We start from the raw sequence: 15,036 nt of genomic DNA, 5'->3' as shown, positions 1-15,036 counted from the left end.
GAGAGTACTATTGTGAGTATATAAAATATCTAGGTTGTGAATATAATGATTGAAAAGCATGAAAACGCATAAGGAATCACGTAGGTGTCAAGTTCGGAATCACTCTGTAAATTTAGTTATGTATGTGTGGTGGACTTTCAACAAACTCAAATATTGCCCCACTATATTTAACAGTATTAATTTAACCACAATGTCTAAGGACGCAGTGTTCTGGCGTTTCTTGGGAAAGGCCTGTGTTGTTCTGCATTGGTCTATTATGCACTTGATAATGAAATAAAGAATCCACTTACACTATTGAGCAGCTGCTGAAACCACTCCAAGCCCATATCCCGGGACGATATCACCACGTCCGTGATATTGAGCACTTTCCGGGTTAGTGGATCCGCCGCCGCCGCCGTCATGTCGGCCGACAGCGCGGCGCGCGGCGCGGCGGGGCACGGCGTGAACCACATGTTCTGGAACACCTCCATCACTAGTTTCCGAATGCCTTCTTCGTCGTTCACTCGTCGGATCATTTTGACACAGATCTCGGGGATCTTGGGGAATTCTGGGCATTCTATGCAGATGTCTTTTAGGATTTTGATCACTCGTTTTCGGACTGAGACTCCGGTGTCCTGGAATGGAATGGCGGGTTGAATGATTGTGCAGGTTTTTGATGTGTTTTAGCTACGGTGAATTGATAAAACATCGCACATTTCATGGGATTAGAAATCGTATAGTGACGTCAAATTCGCACATTATATGAAATTTCGCAGTGCTTGAAGAAGAGCTCGGTGGGGTCATGGTAATTCAAAGCTCAAATTATTTAGATAAAAGCTGAGAGAAATCGAGCACAAGCAATCAGAAATACCTACTAAAGCTTGAATTAAATTCTGGCACTAAAACAACCGCTAAGACACCTATTACGAACAGAAAACCGCAAACACTCACCAATATCCTATTAGACAGCATCTCATAATATTTATCTATCAACTCGGGGCGACTGAGCACGAATTTGCCGACCAGGTCGACGGCGGCCTCGCGCACAGCCGTGGACTGGTCCAGGAACGAGCGGTTCACTCCTATCTTCATGTCAGGCCTGGCCAGTACTGAGGGGTCCGCTTCCACTATCATCGCGAGGCACTTCATGGCTTTCGTACGGATGGCGATCGTGTTCTCGCACAGGATTACTAGGATCTGGAAGTTGAAGGTTTATGTGACTGGTGTTGGGGGCATGAGGAAAGCTTATGATAGTTGTAAAGATCCTTAGGGTCTGTAACCAGAAGCGAATCATATTGACGATTATGACTTTGATGGGAAAGAAAACAAGTGTAGTTCTTATTAACAAGATTCCAGTTACTATTTACCCCGTTTTACGTTATTTGCTAGAAATATTTACGATTGAATACAGAAATGTGACAAATGTATAATTTATATGTACATGTAATAAGAAAAATGAATCAAAACTCACCTTTCTCAAATACTTGTCGAAGCTCTGCGAGAAAGACCTCTTCGACCCTAAATACTGCGATATCAGCTCGGCCCCGCTGTAGTCTATGTAGGACTGCATGACTTGCACCTGCGTACCGCCCTGGTAGCGGAACGGCCGGATCTTCTCCAGAAAGAACGCTTTCCGCCGTTCTATCGTCTTGAACTTCTCCGCAGACACTATCGCACTCGTCAGCTTCTTCTCTTTAATATCATCATCGCTATCATCGTCCTCTGTGTCCTCTTCACTGGTTTCTCCTTTATACTTCTTTTTCGATTTGTTTTTAGTCTTTTTGGTGGGTGAGGAGGTTTTGGGCGTGACGACCATGTCGCGGTACCACTGCGTGATGTAGAAGTGGCGGGCGCAGTTCCAGGCCTGGTCCTTCTGTCCGTTGACGGCGAGGTAGTCGAGCAGGACTCGCTGCAGGAACTCCGTGCGCTCCTCGTCCTCGTCCAGACCGGACGTGCCGCCCTGGGGAGCGAGAAAATAATATTTGATACATGGAAATATAAATCTGAAAAAGGTTATTTGTAGCCTTAAAATGATGGCAGCGAGGAATCAACGGGTGGGTGGTAGGTGGCCACCTAGTCCCACTCAACCTTGACGGCTGATTGATGTAGTGATTAGTGACTGTGAAGCTATGCCGAAGGTCAAAGGTTCGATCCCCGACCATGGCAGATATTTGTATCTTGGATTTCAGCATGTATCTATCTATGTATCTGTGTAAATACATCGGCTGTCCGGCTCTGCTTTGCTCGAGGATGCAAGGTAGTGTGTGAGATATCCCCACATATTTACTATTTATAATTACACTCACCTGCATGGCCTGGTCCTTGAGCTCCTCGGCGCGGATGTCGCGCACCACGCCGTGCATGGAGGCGAGCGAGGCGCGCGACCGCACCCCGTCGCGCCGCAGCCGCGCCGCCACCAGCCCCAGGTATTCTAGGGAGGCCACCCGGACGGACATCTCCATGGACTTGTCCGACATGTATTTCACCTGAGGGTTGAAGGTTAGGGTTAGATTCTAGGTAAATAGATAGAGAGGAATTTATGCATGGAGGTGGATTTGACGTTATTTTGGCACAGAGATAAATTTGACCCTCTTTTGCACAGAGGTAGTATTGATATCATTGCAACAACTTTCGAAACACCTTCCTTCTTAGCGAAGTGAGTTTCGTAGGAAAAAGCTAAATACAGTAAAATCTGGTAGCGGTTAAACGATTTAGGTCGATTCCAAAGTGTTATGGCAGTTTTAAAAACCTTGAAAATATTGGACGATACGATCATAAATAAAGAACCATCACTAACCAGCATAGTCCCCAATAAACTCAGCAGCAGCTCCGTAGCGGGCCACTCCGGCTTGTTCACAGTCGTCAACAGGTCATGCACGAAGTTCTCGAACAGCGGCCGAAAATCCACGTCTTCATTACGAGAGCGGCACTTGTTGAGGAATGACGTGAGGAACGTGCCGCCCACGCTGATGGCGGCTTCGTACTTGGAGATTATCAGCAGGTCTTTGTCCACGTGCTGTGAAATATGAAGTGGGATTAGAGAACCCGTAGATTCGTTCGTAACTTCGTTCTGTAGATACAGGGGGCTGATCCACCGATTTAAAGTCGCTCAATGGACTGTAAAGACCAATGCTCAGGTTTTTTTAATTAATTCGTAATGGAATTCTGAAGTAACCGACACAGTTCTTAAAATGTGCCAGCAGAGGTGGTAGTGGATCGGTGGGACGCCTTCTAACTTGCCTTAGCCGGTAGTGGCTACATGAGGATAAGTCTTTAGACACGCCTATTTCCAGCAATGGACCAATACTGGTTGAAGAGATGGAAATAACGGCTTAAATTGTATAACGATTTTAAACGTTATGCCTAATAAAATAATCGTGCATAATATAATGCTTTTTCAACATAACGAAAAATGCTATTACTTCAAAACAAGCTATTCTGCTATTTTTAAAAAGCTCTGTTTTTATAGCTAATCGTTTAAACGACCACCTCGACTGGTTCATGAAACACAAGTACCCACCTTCTTACTATCCCCGTCCTCCTTCCCCAGCTGCTCTGGGAGATGGACCACACACTGCACGAGCTGCAGCACCAGCGCCGTCAGCATCTGGATGTGCTGCTCTGAGTTCAGCTGGAACGAGCGCAGGTTGTGCTTGGACGAGGGGATGCGCGCGATGGAGGCCAAGATGTCCTCGAGGAGGAGCCGACGGTGCTGCTCGTACTTTTGGAATACCTGGAGAATAGGTCGTTGAGGTTAAATAAGTGAAAAATTCAAAGCTAAAAAGTACAGTCTGGCAATACATTTAGGAAGGGAAATATTTTTTTTTGGGCTGGCCGTCTTTATTACACCTATGGGAAAGCTACTTAGGTGGCCATATATTAAGAAAAGCGGTGCCCCTATTAATTTCTACTATTTATTGCCAAGCTACGTACGTTGTTCATCCTTGACAGCACATTTACTAACCGTAGTAACAAGCTTCAACGCCGCCAACTGCAACTCACTAACGTTCTCCACAAAGAACGGCGACACTCCGACCGTGCTCGCGTGCAACACGGTGGTATCCGTCAGATGGTGCGCGCCGAACAGCTCGGCGAGTAGTGCCACGCTCTCTCATGCGTGTAACTAATCAGACTACCTAATCCTTTCACCCAGGGGATAAACTATACTTAGGTTGTAGCATCGACACCCTAAAACCGCTTGGTTATGTAAATGACAAGGAGACCACTTTCAGATAACGAATAACACGGCATAGTAAGACATATAAAATACGAATTTTGACATCTTTACTCACCGTAGTAACAAGCTTCAACGCCGCCAACTGGAGCTCGCTAACATTCTCTACAAAGAACGGCGACACTCCGACGGTGCTCGCGTGTAACACCGTCGTATCTGTCAGATGGTGCGCGCCGAACAGCTCTGCGAGCAGCGCGACGCTCTCGTGTACAGCGTGTAACTAGACTAGACTAGCTAATCCTTTCACCCGGGCGATAAACTATACTTAGGCTGTAGCATCGACACCCTAAAAACTCCTGTTTAGATAACTGATAACACGGCATAGAAAGACATAAAAATAGGTTATTTTGCATCTTCACTCACCGTAGTAACAAGCTTCAACGCTGCCAACTGCAACTCACTAACGTTCTCTACAAAGAACGGCGACACTCCGACCGTAGAGGCATGTAACACGGTGGTATCCGTCAGATGGTGCGCGCCGAACAGCTCAGCGAGCAGCGCGACGCTCTCGTGTACAGCGTGTAACTAATAAGATTACCTAATCCTTTCACCCGGGTGATAAACTATACTTAGGCTGTAGCATCGACACCCTAAAACCGCTTGTGTATGTAAACGACAAGATCACTTTCAGATAACGGATAACACGGCATAGAAAAAGACATAAAACATACATACATACATACATACCGGTCAAAAACATAACCCTCGTTTTCGCTTCGCCGTAGTTGGATAAAAAAAGAGTTTTGGCATTACTAACCGTAGTAACAAGCTTCAACGCCGCCAACTGCAACTCACTAACGTTCTCTACAAAGAACGGCGACACTCCGACCGTAGAGGCATGTAACACCGTCGTATCAGTCAGATGGTGCGCGCCGAACAGCTCGGCGAGTAGTGCGACGCTCTCGTGCGCATGCGTGTATAACTCGCGCACGCCGCGCGAGCTGTGCGCGCCGCGCCGGGGGCCGGAGGCCGTGGCGCCGCCGCGCCGCTTGCGACCGTCGACTAAGGGAGAAACGGTGGGATAAGTTGTGTGTTTGTATAGCTACTGATATTAGCATGTTTGTATTTAATAATAACATGTGAATTAAAATATTTGTATAACCTGTGTATGTAAACCAGAAATTATGGGGAAATAAATATAGAAACAAAACTAGAAGTTGTTAGATGAGCAGGACAGAGGTCTTAGTAGGTAGAGGGTAATTTTAATTCATTAATCATAAGGCTTATGATTTGCACTAATTTCAATATTTATTTTAAAATGTAACCTTTCTGTAGTTAGCTTTAGACCTCTTTATATTCCGAACACACTTTATATTGCTTAACACTCAAATAACCGTAAAAATCGTGACACACTGCACACAAATCTATTCCAAGCCGACACAAACAGGCCAAACAAATTACGCATTCACAACTCACCTTTCTTCTTGGACGTGGTCTGAATGCTGTACACCGGGTCATACACGCAGTATATGGTATTGTTCAGCTGGAACTTGATGAACATGACTATTCGGTCGATGACGTCTTCCAGAAAGATTCGCTTGGGCATGTTGGGTGACGTCATCACGTAGAGCGCGGTGAGGCAGGCGTCGGAGGCACACATGACCCGTTCCAGGGCTGATTCTACCCAGATCTGACGCATCTCTTCGCTGTCCTCCTGTGGAGTGAAATGCATTTATGGAGACGGGAGTACTAGAGTCTACAGTAGTTAAACTGACAAGTCAGTGACAAACGCTAGGCTCCACGCAGCTTGTCACCGACACGCCGTGATCGCAATAGTTATGTTGAAATATTACTCCTTTAGGCAACTGTTCTGCTCTTTTCTCTGACACACTCGACCCTTGCAGCAGCAGCTCTCTAGCGATATTAACTCCAGCTGCTCGAGAACACAGAAAAATTATGTAACTTTTACACATAGAAAAGTCCAGGTCAGACTTGCTTCTAGTGTTATAGAGAGAGCATAAACATAAACTAAAGCCCCTATGTCTGTAGATTGCACATACATACAACGAAATTTCACTGGCACCCAGTGATATTATTCAGTAGTACAAAGTATGGTCATGTGCAGAGAAACCTGACCCCCCTCTCATAGTAACAACGCTTCTGAGAGGGGTCAGATATCTCTGCCTTATACTGTACCCAAATTCGTCCCTCCACTATTACCAAAACAACTGCCGTCACTCACCGGATCCCCCAGCAACGACATCTTCTCAGCAGCCCTGATATTCTTCTCCAGTATATTGAGCAGCCGCACCAGCCGGTCGGCGGGGATGGCCTCCATGGCGCCCAGCGTCTTCAGCTTGGCCGCTTCAGCGCACAGCTCTTGTAGTTGGTACCGCGGGAGGAGCAGCTCCTCGGGGATGTCTGTCGCTTCTGGTGGGGTAGAAGGTGGGTGTGAATAGGCAATCTTTTCAACAGTATTATAATTTGAACATAAAAATTATAAACATGACCTTAAGTTGTATTGCAAATTGGAGCATTATTTTATATAATTCAGCATCTATTTTTAGTACATTCAAGGATGGCAAAAATTACCGAAGAGCCAAGTTGTATTATAAGGTGTATAATAGAAATACTTGGAAATACACAATTTTGTAGTGTGGACTGTGGAGTATATATATCAAGTATATTTTGATAGGTAATTTCAGAATTAAGAAGTTACCTCACAATCAAACCAATTAAACTTTCTCACTCAGACATCTGACACATCTTATCAGTATTGAGTACTTATCTCAGTAATAATAATGATAATAGTAATAATAACAGTAATGATATTAGCGTCGAACCAACTCGTCTGTACAGTGATTATATTGTCTAACTCACCCATCTCGTCCGTGATGATGACGTCGTCGTCGATGGCGTCGAACACGGCCTCGATGAGCTTGTTGAAGCGCTGGTACGTGTTAGTCTCCATCAGCTCGTCCACCGACAGCATCTCGATCACCGGCACCAGCCGCCGCTCCACCTTGCGCAGCTTCGGCTTCACTGGAGGGGGGACATGGAGGGGTTAGAGCTGGTTGATACTTGGGTGAACATAATGGAATCAAAGGTGAAACCCCCCAATGAGAAATGAAAGGATAGAGCTTAGATGAAAAATAAAGTCATCCAAAAAGATACTGAGACTGTCCAGTAGGAAGAGACATCGCTGGTACTCAGGCTGCAATAGACAAATAGGAGGTAGTAACTGGATGTGGAAGGATGTAAACGGAGTGTTTTGAAGCTCAAACATAGCACAACACATATATTTCACTTGAATCATGTTCATTCATTTGTTTTTATCAGTCTTCCATAAGTCAAACAAAAAAAAAAGACCGCATGTGCTGATGACTACCGCAATAGTTACCTATAGCAGTCTCAGCCTCCTCCTTCTTATTGGCCTCCTCATGTTTCCTCTTGACGGCCTCCCAGTTCTTCTCCCGAGCTATGTCGATGGCCTCCCGCTCCTTGTCGGGCGCGGGCTTGCTGGCCTTGCTCTTGGCCAGCGGCGCGTCGTCATCCGACTCGAGGGAACTGTTCTTGCGGGACCGCTCCGAAGGGAACTCGTGCTTTTTCAGTAGGCCTTCCTGTAATTTTAAATGGGAGTTTAGAATCGGTTTGATAATCTTAAGTATTCTATTAATAGATGTTAAGATAAAAGGTAAGCTCGCGGGTAAAAGCAACTGTACTATTTACTGGGGTAAATGCCAATGAAAAGTGAACTCTAAACGTTCGTTTGCCTTTTCTTCCGCCAATAGCATGCTAGAATGCTTCAAAGATCACAATATTTCCAAAATGTCACACAAGCAACAGCTAACATATTAGCCTTTTTATCAGCAAATATCCTGCTATTTTCATCTACTCGTGTTATATTTGTGCAATAAAGTACTTATTAAATAAAAGTATAGTACATACAAACAGCGGCAAACTTCAAACTCACCGATAACCGCCCAAGCCTGACGACAGGAAACCTGTTCTCCATGGCATTAGTCTTGGCATCCTTGCCGGGCGTGGCGGGGGCGGGGGCGGGGGCAGGGGCGGGCGCGGGCGGGGCGTACGGCGCGCCCATCGACGGCTGCGGCACCGAGGGCTCCAGCCGCAGCGGCGACGGCGCCACGCTCGCCTGCGCCGGCGACTGGCCCGTCATCACGTTGCCGTCTGCAATATTGGTGAATGAAATTGTTTGTTTTTAAGGTTTCTTTTGGGGTATAAGGGGTTGATAAGTATAGTGGTATGGCGCATTGGGATAAAACAAGATAGAAAGAAAGCCAAAATTTTGCGCACGTTGCGCATGTAACTTACTTCTGGCTACATGTATGTGGGATCTGACATTGTGATGTGGCGCAACTGGGATAAAACAAGATGGATAGAGAACAGAATTTCGCAACCCATATAAGTTATGAGTGAAAATTGGCTATTACCTTGTTCAAATACTTTTTCTTGCGTCTGCATGGTTAGCCTCTGCGTGTCCCCCGAGTTGCCGGGCGACATCGACAGCGGGTCCTTGTCTTCACTCAGACTCGTTCCGAAATTACTGTTACTGTCCTGCGCTAAGCTGTTATAAAAACCACCGTTCTGAGAGTTGGCAGTACTGTGTGAAACTGGGCTGGTGTAGGTGGAGGAGTTGGCGCTGTTCCAGAGCGGGGAGACGTTGTTCTGAGCGGCGACGTTGAGCTGGTGGCCGGGGCGCGCCTGCGAGGGCGGGGACCCCATGTTCACATGAGGAGAGGATTGGGCCAGCTGCCCCGGCACGCCTGAGTGCACCGTGCCCACCGACGCCGGGCTCGACTGGTGCGACGCATAGTTATAAGACCCGGAAGGAGACAGCCCGTTAAATTTTGCAGCATTCACATGGTTGCCCCAGTGATTTCTCTGTGTCTGATCGAAAACGTTTGGGTTCACACTGAGGATTGCTTTAAGTAGTTCCGGTGTGGCTTGCTGCGGGGCCGGGCTTACTGCGCTGGTTATAGATTCGTCTTTGAGGTCTCTGAAAGTGGAAGTTTGTGTTCCATTATTGTTTATCATAAGAGCATTGTTTACATTTATACAAATTATATCTTCTGATTGATTTATAGTAATGACCTAAACATGCAATGAAAGAGCCTTATGAAATATTTTCATAGAGAGAGAGAGTCACTAAAGCCGCACTCTAAGGTCGCAAGCGCAAAACTCGCAGTGAGAGACGCAAAAAGGTGATAACCCAATGAGACAACTTGTAAAACAACTAGCCACAAGCCGAAAATTCACCTATGTAAATACTCACATGTGCTCCACAGAGGTCTGCATCAAGGACTGCAGCAGCAGCGTCACCAGGTTCTCATCCTGCGTGGCGAGCAAGATGGCCGCCTCCTCGGCCACGCGCGGGTGGAACAGCTGCGACTTGTTGTTCAAGGTGGAGGGGAGCGGGGTGGGAAGTGGTAGCACTGGTAAAACTGTGAAAGACGGAGAATAACATTGGTTGCTTTGTTTGTAAGATCTTAATTATTGTAAAAGTACCATTATGGGGTTAGTAGTGCAACTGGATCCACTCGCAAATGGAACCTTTTTCTTTATGCCCTTAAATGTCTAAGTTATACATAATATATGATTTTATATTTCTAGTATTTCCCTCACTTTTGCTCCCAGAACCTGGTAGAAAATACAGAGGAGGCTGCCAGACAGTACTTAAAATTTATTTCAATAAGTTACTTCCATTAGGCACTTAGACTAATACTGAATTTATAAGTGTTCCTCAGCCTATTTAAGTTGAGAGCCTTATAGATTCCTCAGAGTTTTTGCATTCAATTTGGTAATGAACAATACTGGAGTAAAGAAATATAATAAAATGCCAACAAGTAGTATACAAACAAAATAGGTATGATGGCATATGGACTACTATTGACCCATCTATCCAACACCAGATTGCAAGATTTGTATCTGCATATTTTATGTTAATACACCTATGGTAAGTACTTACTTATTCCTGCCATAAATATATTTTCCATGAAGCTAATTTGACCTAAAATGTACTTATACATACATAATTGTTAGTCCCATAACAGCTTCATTATAAAATGGTTAAGTACTGCTCAGCTTTGTATTTGACATACATATGCACCTAGCATGCTTCTTCTGCCTTTGATATGCTTTAATCTTAGAGTTTTTAATACTGTTGCACATTTGTCTAAGCTTACCAAACTAGTAACATTGAACTTAAAACAAACAGTTTGATATTTCATATTCTGAAACCAAGAACAAATCTGACTGTGTCAATGGTACTGGGTCTATTATGTGCTTGGTGGTTAGATATTAGTCTACACAAATTAGCATTGCATTATATGCGTTAGGTCTTGGAGCCGTGGTAGCTTAGTAGGGTAAAGTGCCCGGTCCTCACACCAGAGATGCGGGTTTGAATCCCGGCGTTGACATGTACAGCAGTAAGGGGCAGATAAACCTGACCCCCCTCAGAAGCATTGTTAGTATGAGAGGGGGGTCAGGTTTCTTTGCACCTGACAGTACCAATATCTTCAAATACAATGTATACCATCACTCTTACGGTGAAGGAAAACATTGTGAGAAAGCCTGCATATCTAGATTTAGCACATCTACATATATGAAATGTGAACCCACTAGCCCGCAGTGGACCAGCATGGTGGGAAGTGGACCAAGCTTGGGAAGGCAATTTAGACCTTGGGGATATGCACAAAGGTTCCACTCGAGAGAGCTAGTTGCAGTTACACCCCCACAGAGAGTGCAGCTCTGCTCTGTATTTTTCATGAAAACTATTAAGGTAGAGACATACTGGGCCCAAGCATAATAATGTCTAAACAAGGAAATTTGTATGAAATAGAAACACATGTATTAGAACAATGTATTAGATGAAACAGAAACACACTTGCCACACACAACACTATCAGTCTATCACAGGTATCCCATGCAACATGCAATTTGTTGCCCCAGAATGGCATATCAAACATATGACTTCTTTCTTTCTAGATCTTATGTTTGCAGGGTGTCAGACACCCATTCGATGCAGCGGTAAACATACAGCATCCAATGTCAAAGTATGTCTAAATATGGGATAAGTGTGCACAACATCTTTCCCATGGTTGCGTACATAGACTCAGTTGGTCTCTACCTTTATTCTGATGCTGTAGGACACCCAAAGGCTTCAATTGGATCTTTAATGACCAATAGTAAGAGGAGGGTTAATTTAAGGCACACCAACAGCATACAAATATAACCACAATCACAAAAATACATTATACTATAGCGCTGACAGAAAGTGGGGTAATTCTTCAGAAGTACAACTCCGCACAACTCACAAGCAAGTACATTAGTATTAGACCAGGCCACCCTATGCATTCAACATCAATCTTAGGTTGGTGCTGAAATTAAGAGAGCACAGCAGACTTTACAGGTGCATTTCATAGTAACAGGACACTTATTTAAACAAATTTATCTGAACTGTTGAGTGGAACAAACTGTTAGTGGCTATAACACAATTGCAAAACCACAAAACACCAAGTGCCATGATATGTAACGAAATTCCGCCAAAGTTATAAGGAAGCAGTATTATGTATATTATTATGTACTTACGGTCAGTCAGACTGGCTACTCCTGCCAGTGTAGTGATCGGCACACTGGGTATGTCTCTCTCATTCATATTGGATATTATTATGTCGTCTGTATTATTTTAACTGATGAATACACACTCTCCTAGAAAAGGAAAAGAAAGTCACTGCTGTAATGTAACACAAACCATTCCAAATTGACAGCATATCTGCTGACACAAATGCTTTACTTTCCACGACTTTACAAGTTTTACAGGCATCTTATAATGTTTCCACAGCATCCGTTAGTAATGCACAATTATAAATCTCAAACAAATAACTAAACAACGAGTGGAAAGATTGTTGTGAAAATGGGGCAGCCGTCAATTTGATGCTTTGTTGTGCGTTGTGCATCAAAACGAAGGTCAGCGCATCTCGACACTCCCAGTTAGAAAACACAAGAACACTGAAAAGAATTGGAGCTATATTGTTTTTGATATAAATCCTATACTCACTGAGACATTCTGTTAGCAAAAATATAATTAATTTCTAGCCAAATCAAACATAATTCCAACATTTATGAAAATCGAGGATTGTAAATCGGTGTTGCCAACGTGCCGGTAGGACGCATTTTTTTTAATGGATATTCGAAGCTTGCGCTACACTACACCCAAGCGTATGAAAGTTATTATTCTGAGCCGCCAGTATGCACCACAGGCACAGGTATGCACTGCCCAGGGGCGTATTTAAAGATTGCGCGCCCCGGGCTCCTGTAGTTTTCCGCCCCATCAAGAAATGAAAGAAAACAAAAAGAGCAGTCAGTGTATAGTACCTCATCATCAGCCAATAATCATCCACTGCTGGACATAGGCCTCTCCCAAGGAGCGCCACAACACTCGGTCCTCGGCCTTTCTCATCCAGCCACTACCCGCCACCCACCTAAGGTCGTCAGTCCAGCGGGCAGGAGGGCGTCCCATGCTGCGTTTGCCTGTTCGTGGTCTCCACTCGAGAACTCGTCTACCCCAACGGTTATCGGTTCTTCGGCAGATATGACCAGCCCACTGCCACTTCAGCTTGCATATTTTGACAGCTATGTCGGTAACCTTAGTCCTCTGACGGATAACCTCATTTCTGATACGATCCATCAGAGAAACCCCAAGCATAGCTCTCTCAATAGCACGCTGAGCGACTTTAAATCGGTGGACCAGTCCTACCGTCAGTGTCCACGTCTCTGCACCATACGTCATCACTGGCAGGACGCACTGGTTGAAGACTTTTGTCTTCAGGCTCTGAGGAATAGCCGAGGAGAATATGTGACGAAGTTTCCCGAATGCAGCCCAACCCAGTTGGATGCGCCTGGCAGCCTCCTTGTCGAAGTTGCTTCTGCCTAGCCGAATAGTCTGCCCGAGGTAGACATATTCTTGCACAACTTTGATTGTTGCCTCACCAACGGCGACCGGCTCCGGTTTGATGTGCGCATTGTACATGACTTTCGTCTTGTCCAAGTTCATACCGAGGCCTACACATCGGGGTTCCCCTCATCTGGCCTAATCTTTATTTCCCAAAACTAGTTTCGCATAATACGTATGGTCTAAAGTTTTTTAGTCTAATCATCACTTTGCCAAGACTTATGTGGCATAAGGCTCGTTTCGTCTAAAACTCTTTAGGCACAATCTTGAAACACCTAAGTCTCGTTTGCTCAGATTTATGTTCGTATAGGTACATATAAAATCTTGTTTCTCCTTATATTAAATATTATTAAAATATAATACTCGTATATCAAGTATGTATTAAAAGTACAAATTGTGTTATTTTTTTCTTACATCCCGAAAATCATTTATAATTATTACAAAAGCCCCCCACAAATGACAAAACCCATGGGATCGAGACCTAAAGATATGTGCGACGACGAGCAAAGCGAGGAGGAGCGTGTTAGGTGCACATGTTCATCAAAAGCAAAGCGGAGCGCAGCGAAGCGGAGCGGAGCGTTCGCACATAACGGAAACAATACAAACCAACTATGTAGGGAGACGCTTCGTCAAATCCAAACGAATATTATTACTTTGTATAACCTATGCATTATAAGGCAATTCAAGATTTGGCCATACCATTATTAGGCTAAACAAGATTATGCGAAAAAAGTTTTTACTAAACGGGACTTATGCCATACGATTTTCGGCGAAACGAGACTTTGACCAAACGTTACTATGCAATAAGAGATTAGGCAAATAAATCTTAGGCCAAAAAAGGTAGAACCCTACACATCCAGTCTGGCGAAAGACAGTCTGGAAAAAACGTAGTGTTCTTTTCTCTATGTACACATCGACCTACATTATGTATAAGAACATTGTGGTGATAGATTTGCTTTGCATAGATAATAATATCTTCCGAACAAAAAAAAAAGATTTTTCTGGATAGACGAGTATATTTTAGAACGTTTAGAAATAAACTTTGGCGACTGAGTGAGGCATTTTTTTCTTTAGATTTCCTTAAAAAATACAGAGGCGGAAAAAAAATAGACTTCTCGACCGGTTTAAAAAATAATAAAGTTGGCTTTCATACTTAAAAAATCCAGCACTGCTCGTCACCAAAATATTTCGGAGTGACCCTGGATAGATCCCTCACGTACAAAACCCACTGCCAAAACACCAAGAAGAAAGTCAGCTCCCGAAACAAACTTCTGCGACGGCTTTCTTCTACCAGCTGGCATCTCCGCAATTTCTACGAACAAGTAGCTTAGCACTCTGCATTTTAGAACGTTTAGAAATAAACTTGTGCAGGGCGGGCGAGGGCGACTGAGTTAGGCAAAAAAAGCCGAGGTTTAGAACTTTAGATTTACTTCAAGAAAATACCTAGCAAGGCGGAAAAAAAATTTGACTATTCCACCGGTTCAGAAAAGAACGAAGGCGGCTCTCATATTTCTTAAGACATGAAATCAACATTTGGAAAGATGGCTCAGGGCCGTTCTAGGCTTGTTTACGTCCTAAAATATTGTTCTGGACTTTTTTAATCCTTCAACCTAAAGTCCAAGGGCGGCCTGCCGGCCGCCCCTGGGCCGCCCTTTGCCGCCTGCCGCCCCGGGCTGTAGCCCTTTTAGCCCTAGGGTAAATACGCCCCTGGCACTGCCCGATGCCCCTATAAAAATATCAAATACTTATTTTCCTAAAGTTTCATATCAGGAGTATTTCCTTTTTACCAGCATCGGCAGCGTCGCTGCTGGGCGCTTGGAAACAAAAACAGATATAAATACATGACGTTGATGACACATTGCCGAAAAGGAGCCGGCAAGAGGAAAACTTGAAAAAGCTAGGATATATA

The 15,036-nt window shown here is 44.4% G+C and overlaps 1 protein-coding gene across 1 annotated transcript in view; it reads right to left on the bottom strand.

The window, feature by feature from the left end:
* Positions 1-12,372, bottom strand: part of LOC105391267 (nipped-B-like protein A) — a 29,981-nt gene extending 17,609 nt beyond the window's left edge. The window contains exons 1-16 of the mRNA XM_048623406.1: positions 12,234-12,372; positions 11,765-11,884; positions 9,450-9,618; positions 8,608-9,173; positions 8,127-8,344; positions 7,554-7,773; positions 7,034-7,195; positions 6,396-6,583; positions 5,630-5,867; positions 4,971-5,215; positions 3,500-3,712; positions 2,777-2,995; positions 2,286-2,465; positions 1,451-1,939; positions 931-1,176; positions 291-614 (exon numbers count right to left, since the gene is read on the bottom strand). Coding sequence (XP_048479363.1) covers positions 291-614; positions 931-1,176; positions 1,451-1,939; positions 2,286-2,465; positions 2,777-2,995; positions 3,500-3,712; positions 4,971-5,215; positions 5,630-5,867; positions 6,396-6,583; positions 7,034-7,195; positions 7,554-7,773; positions 8,127-8,344; positions 8,608-9,173; positions 9,450-9,618; positions 11,765-11,831 — 3,744 coding nt within the window. The 5' untranslated portion in view covers positions 11,832-11,884; positions 12,234-12,372. The remainder of the gene's footprint in view (positions 1-290; positions 615-930; positions 1,177-1,450; positions 1,940-2,285; positions 2,466-2,776; positions 2,996-3,499; positions 3,713-4,970; positions 5,216-5,629; positions 5,868-6,395; positions 6,584-7,033; positions 7,196-7,553; positions 7,774-8,126; positions 8,345-8,607; positions 9,174-9,449; positions 9,619-11,764; positions 11,885-12,233) is intronic.
* Positions 12,373-15,036: the final 2,664 nt, after the last annotated feature.

The sequence above is a fragment of the Plutella xylostella genome, chromosome 10 (genome assembly GCF_932276165.1).
Source record: "Plutella xylostella chromosome 10, ilPluXylo3.1, whole genome shotgun sequence".
Lineage (NCBI taxonomy): Eukaryota > Metazoa > Arthropoda > Insecta > Lepidoptera > Plutellidae > Plutella > Plutella xylostella.
Note: the sequence above shows the minus strand (reverse complement) of the source record. Positions and strands in the feature narration are given on the sequence as shown.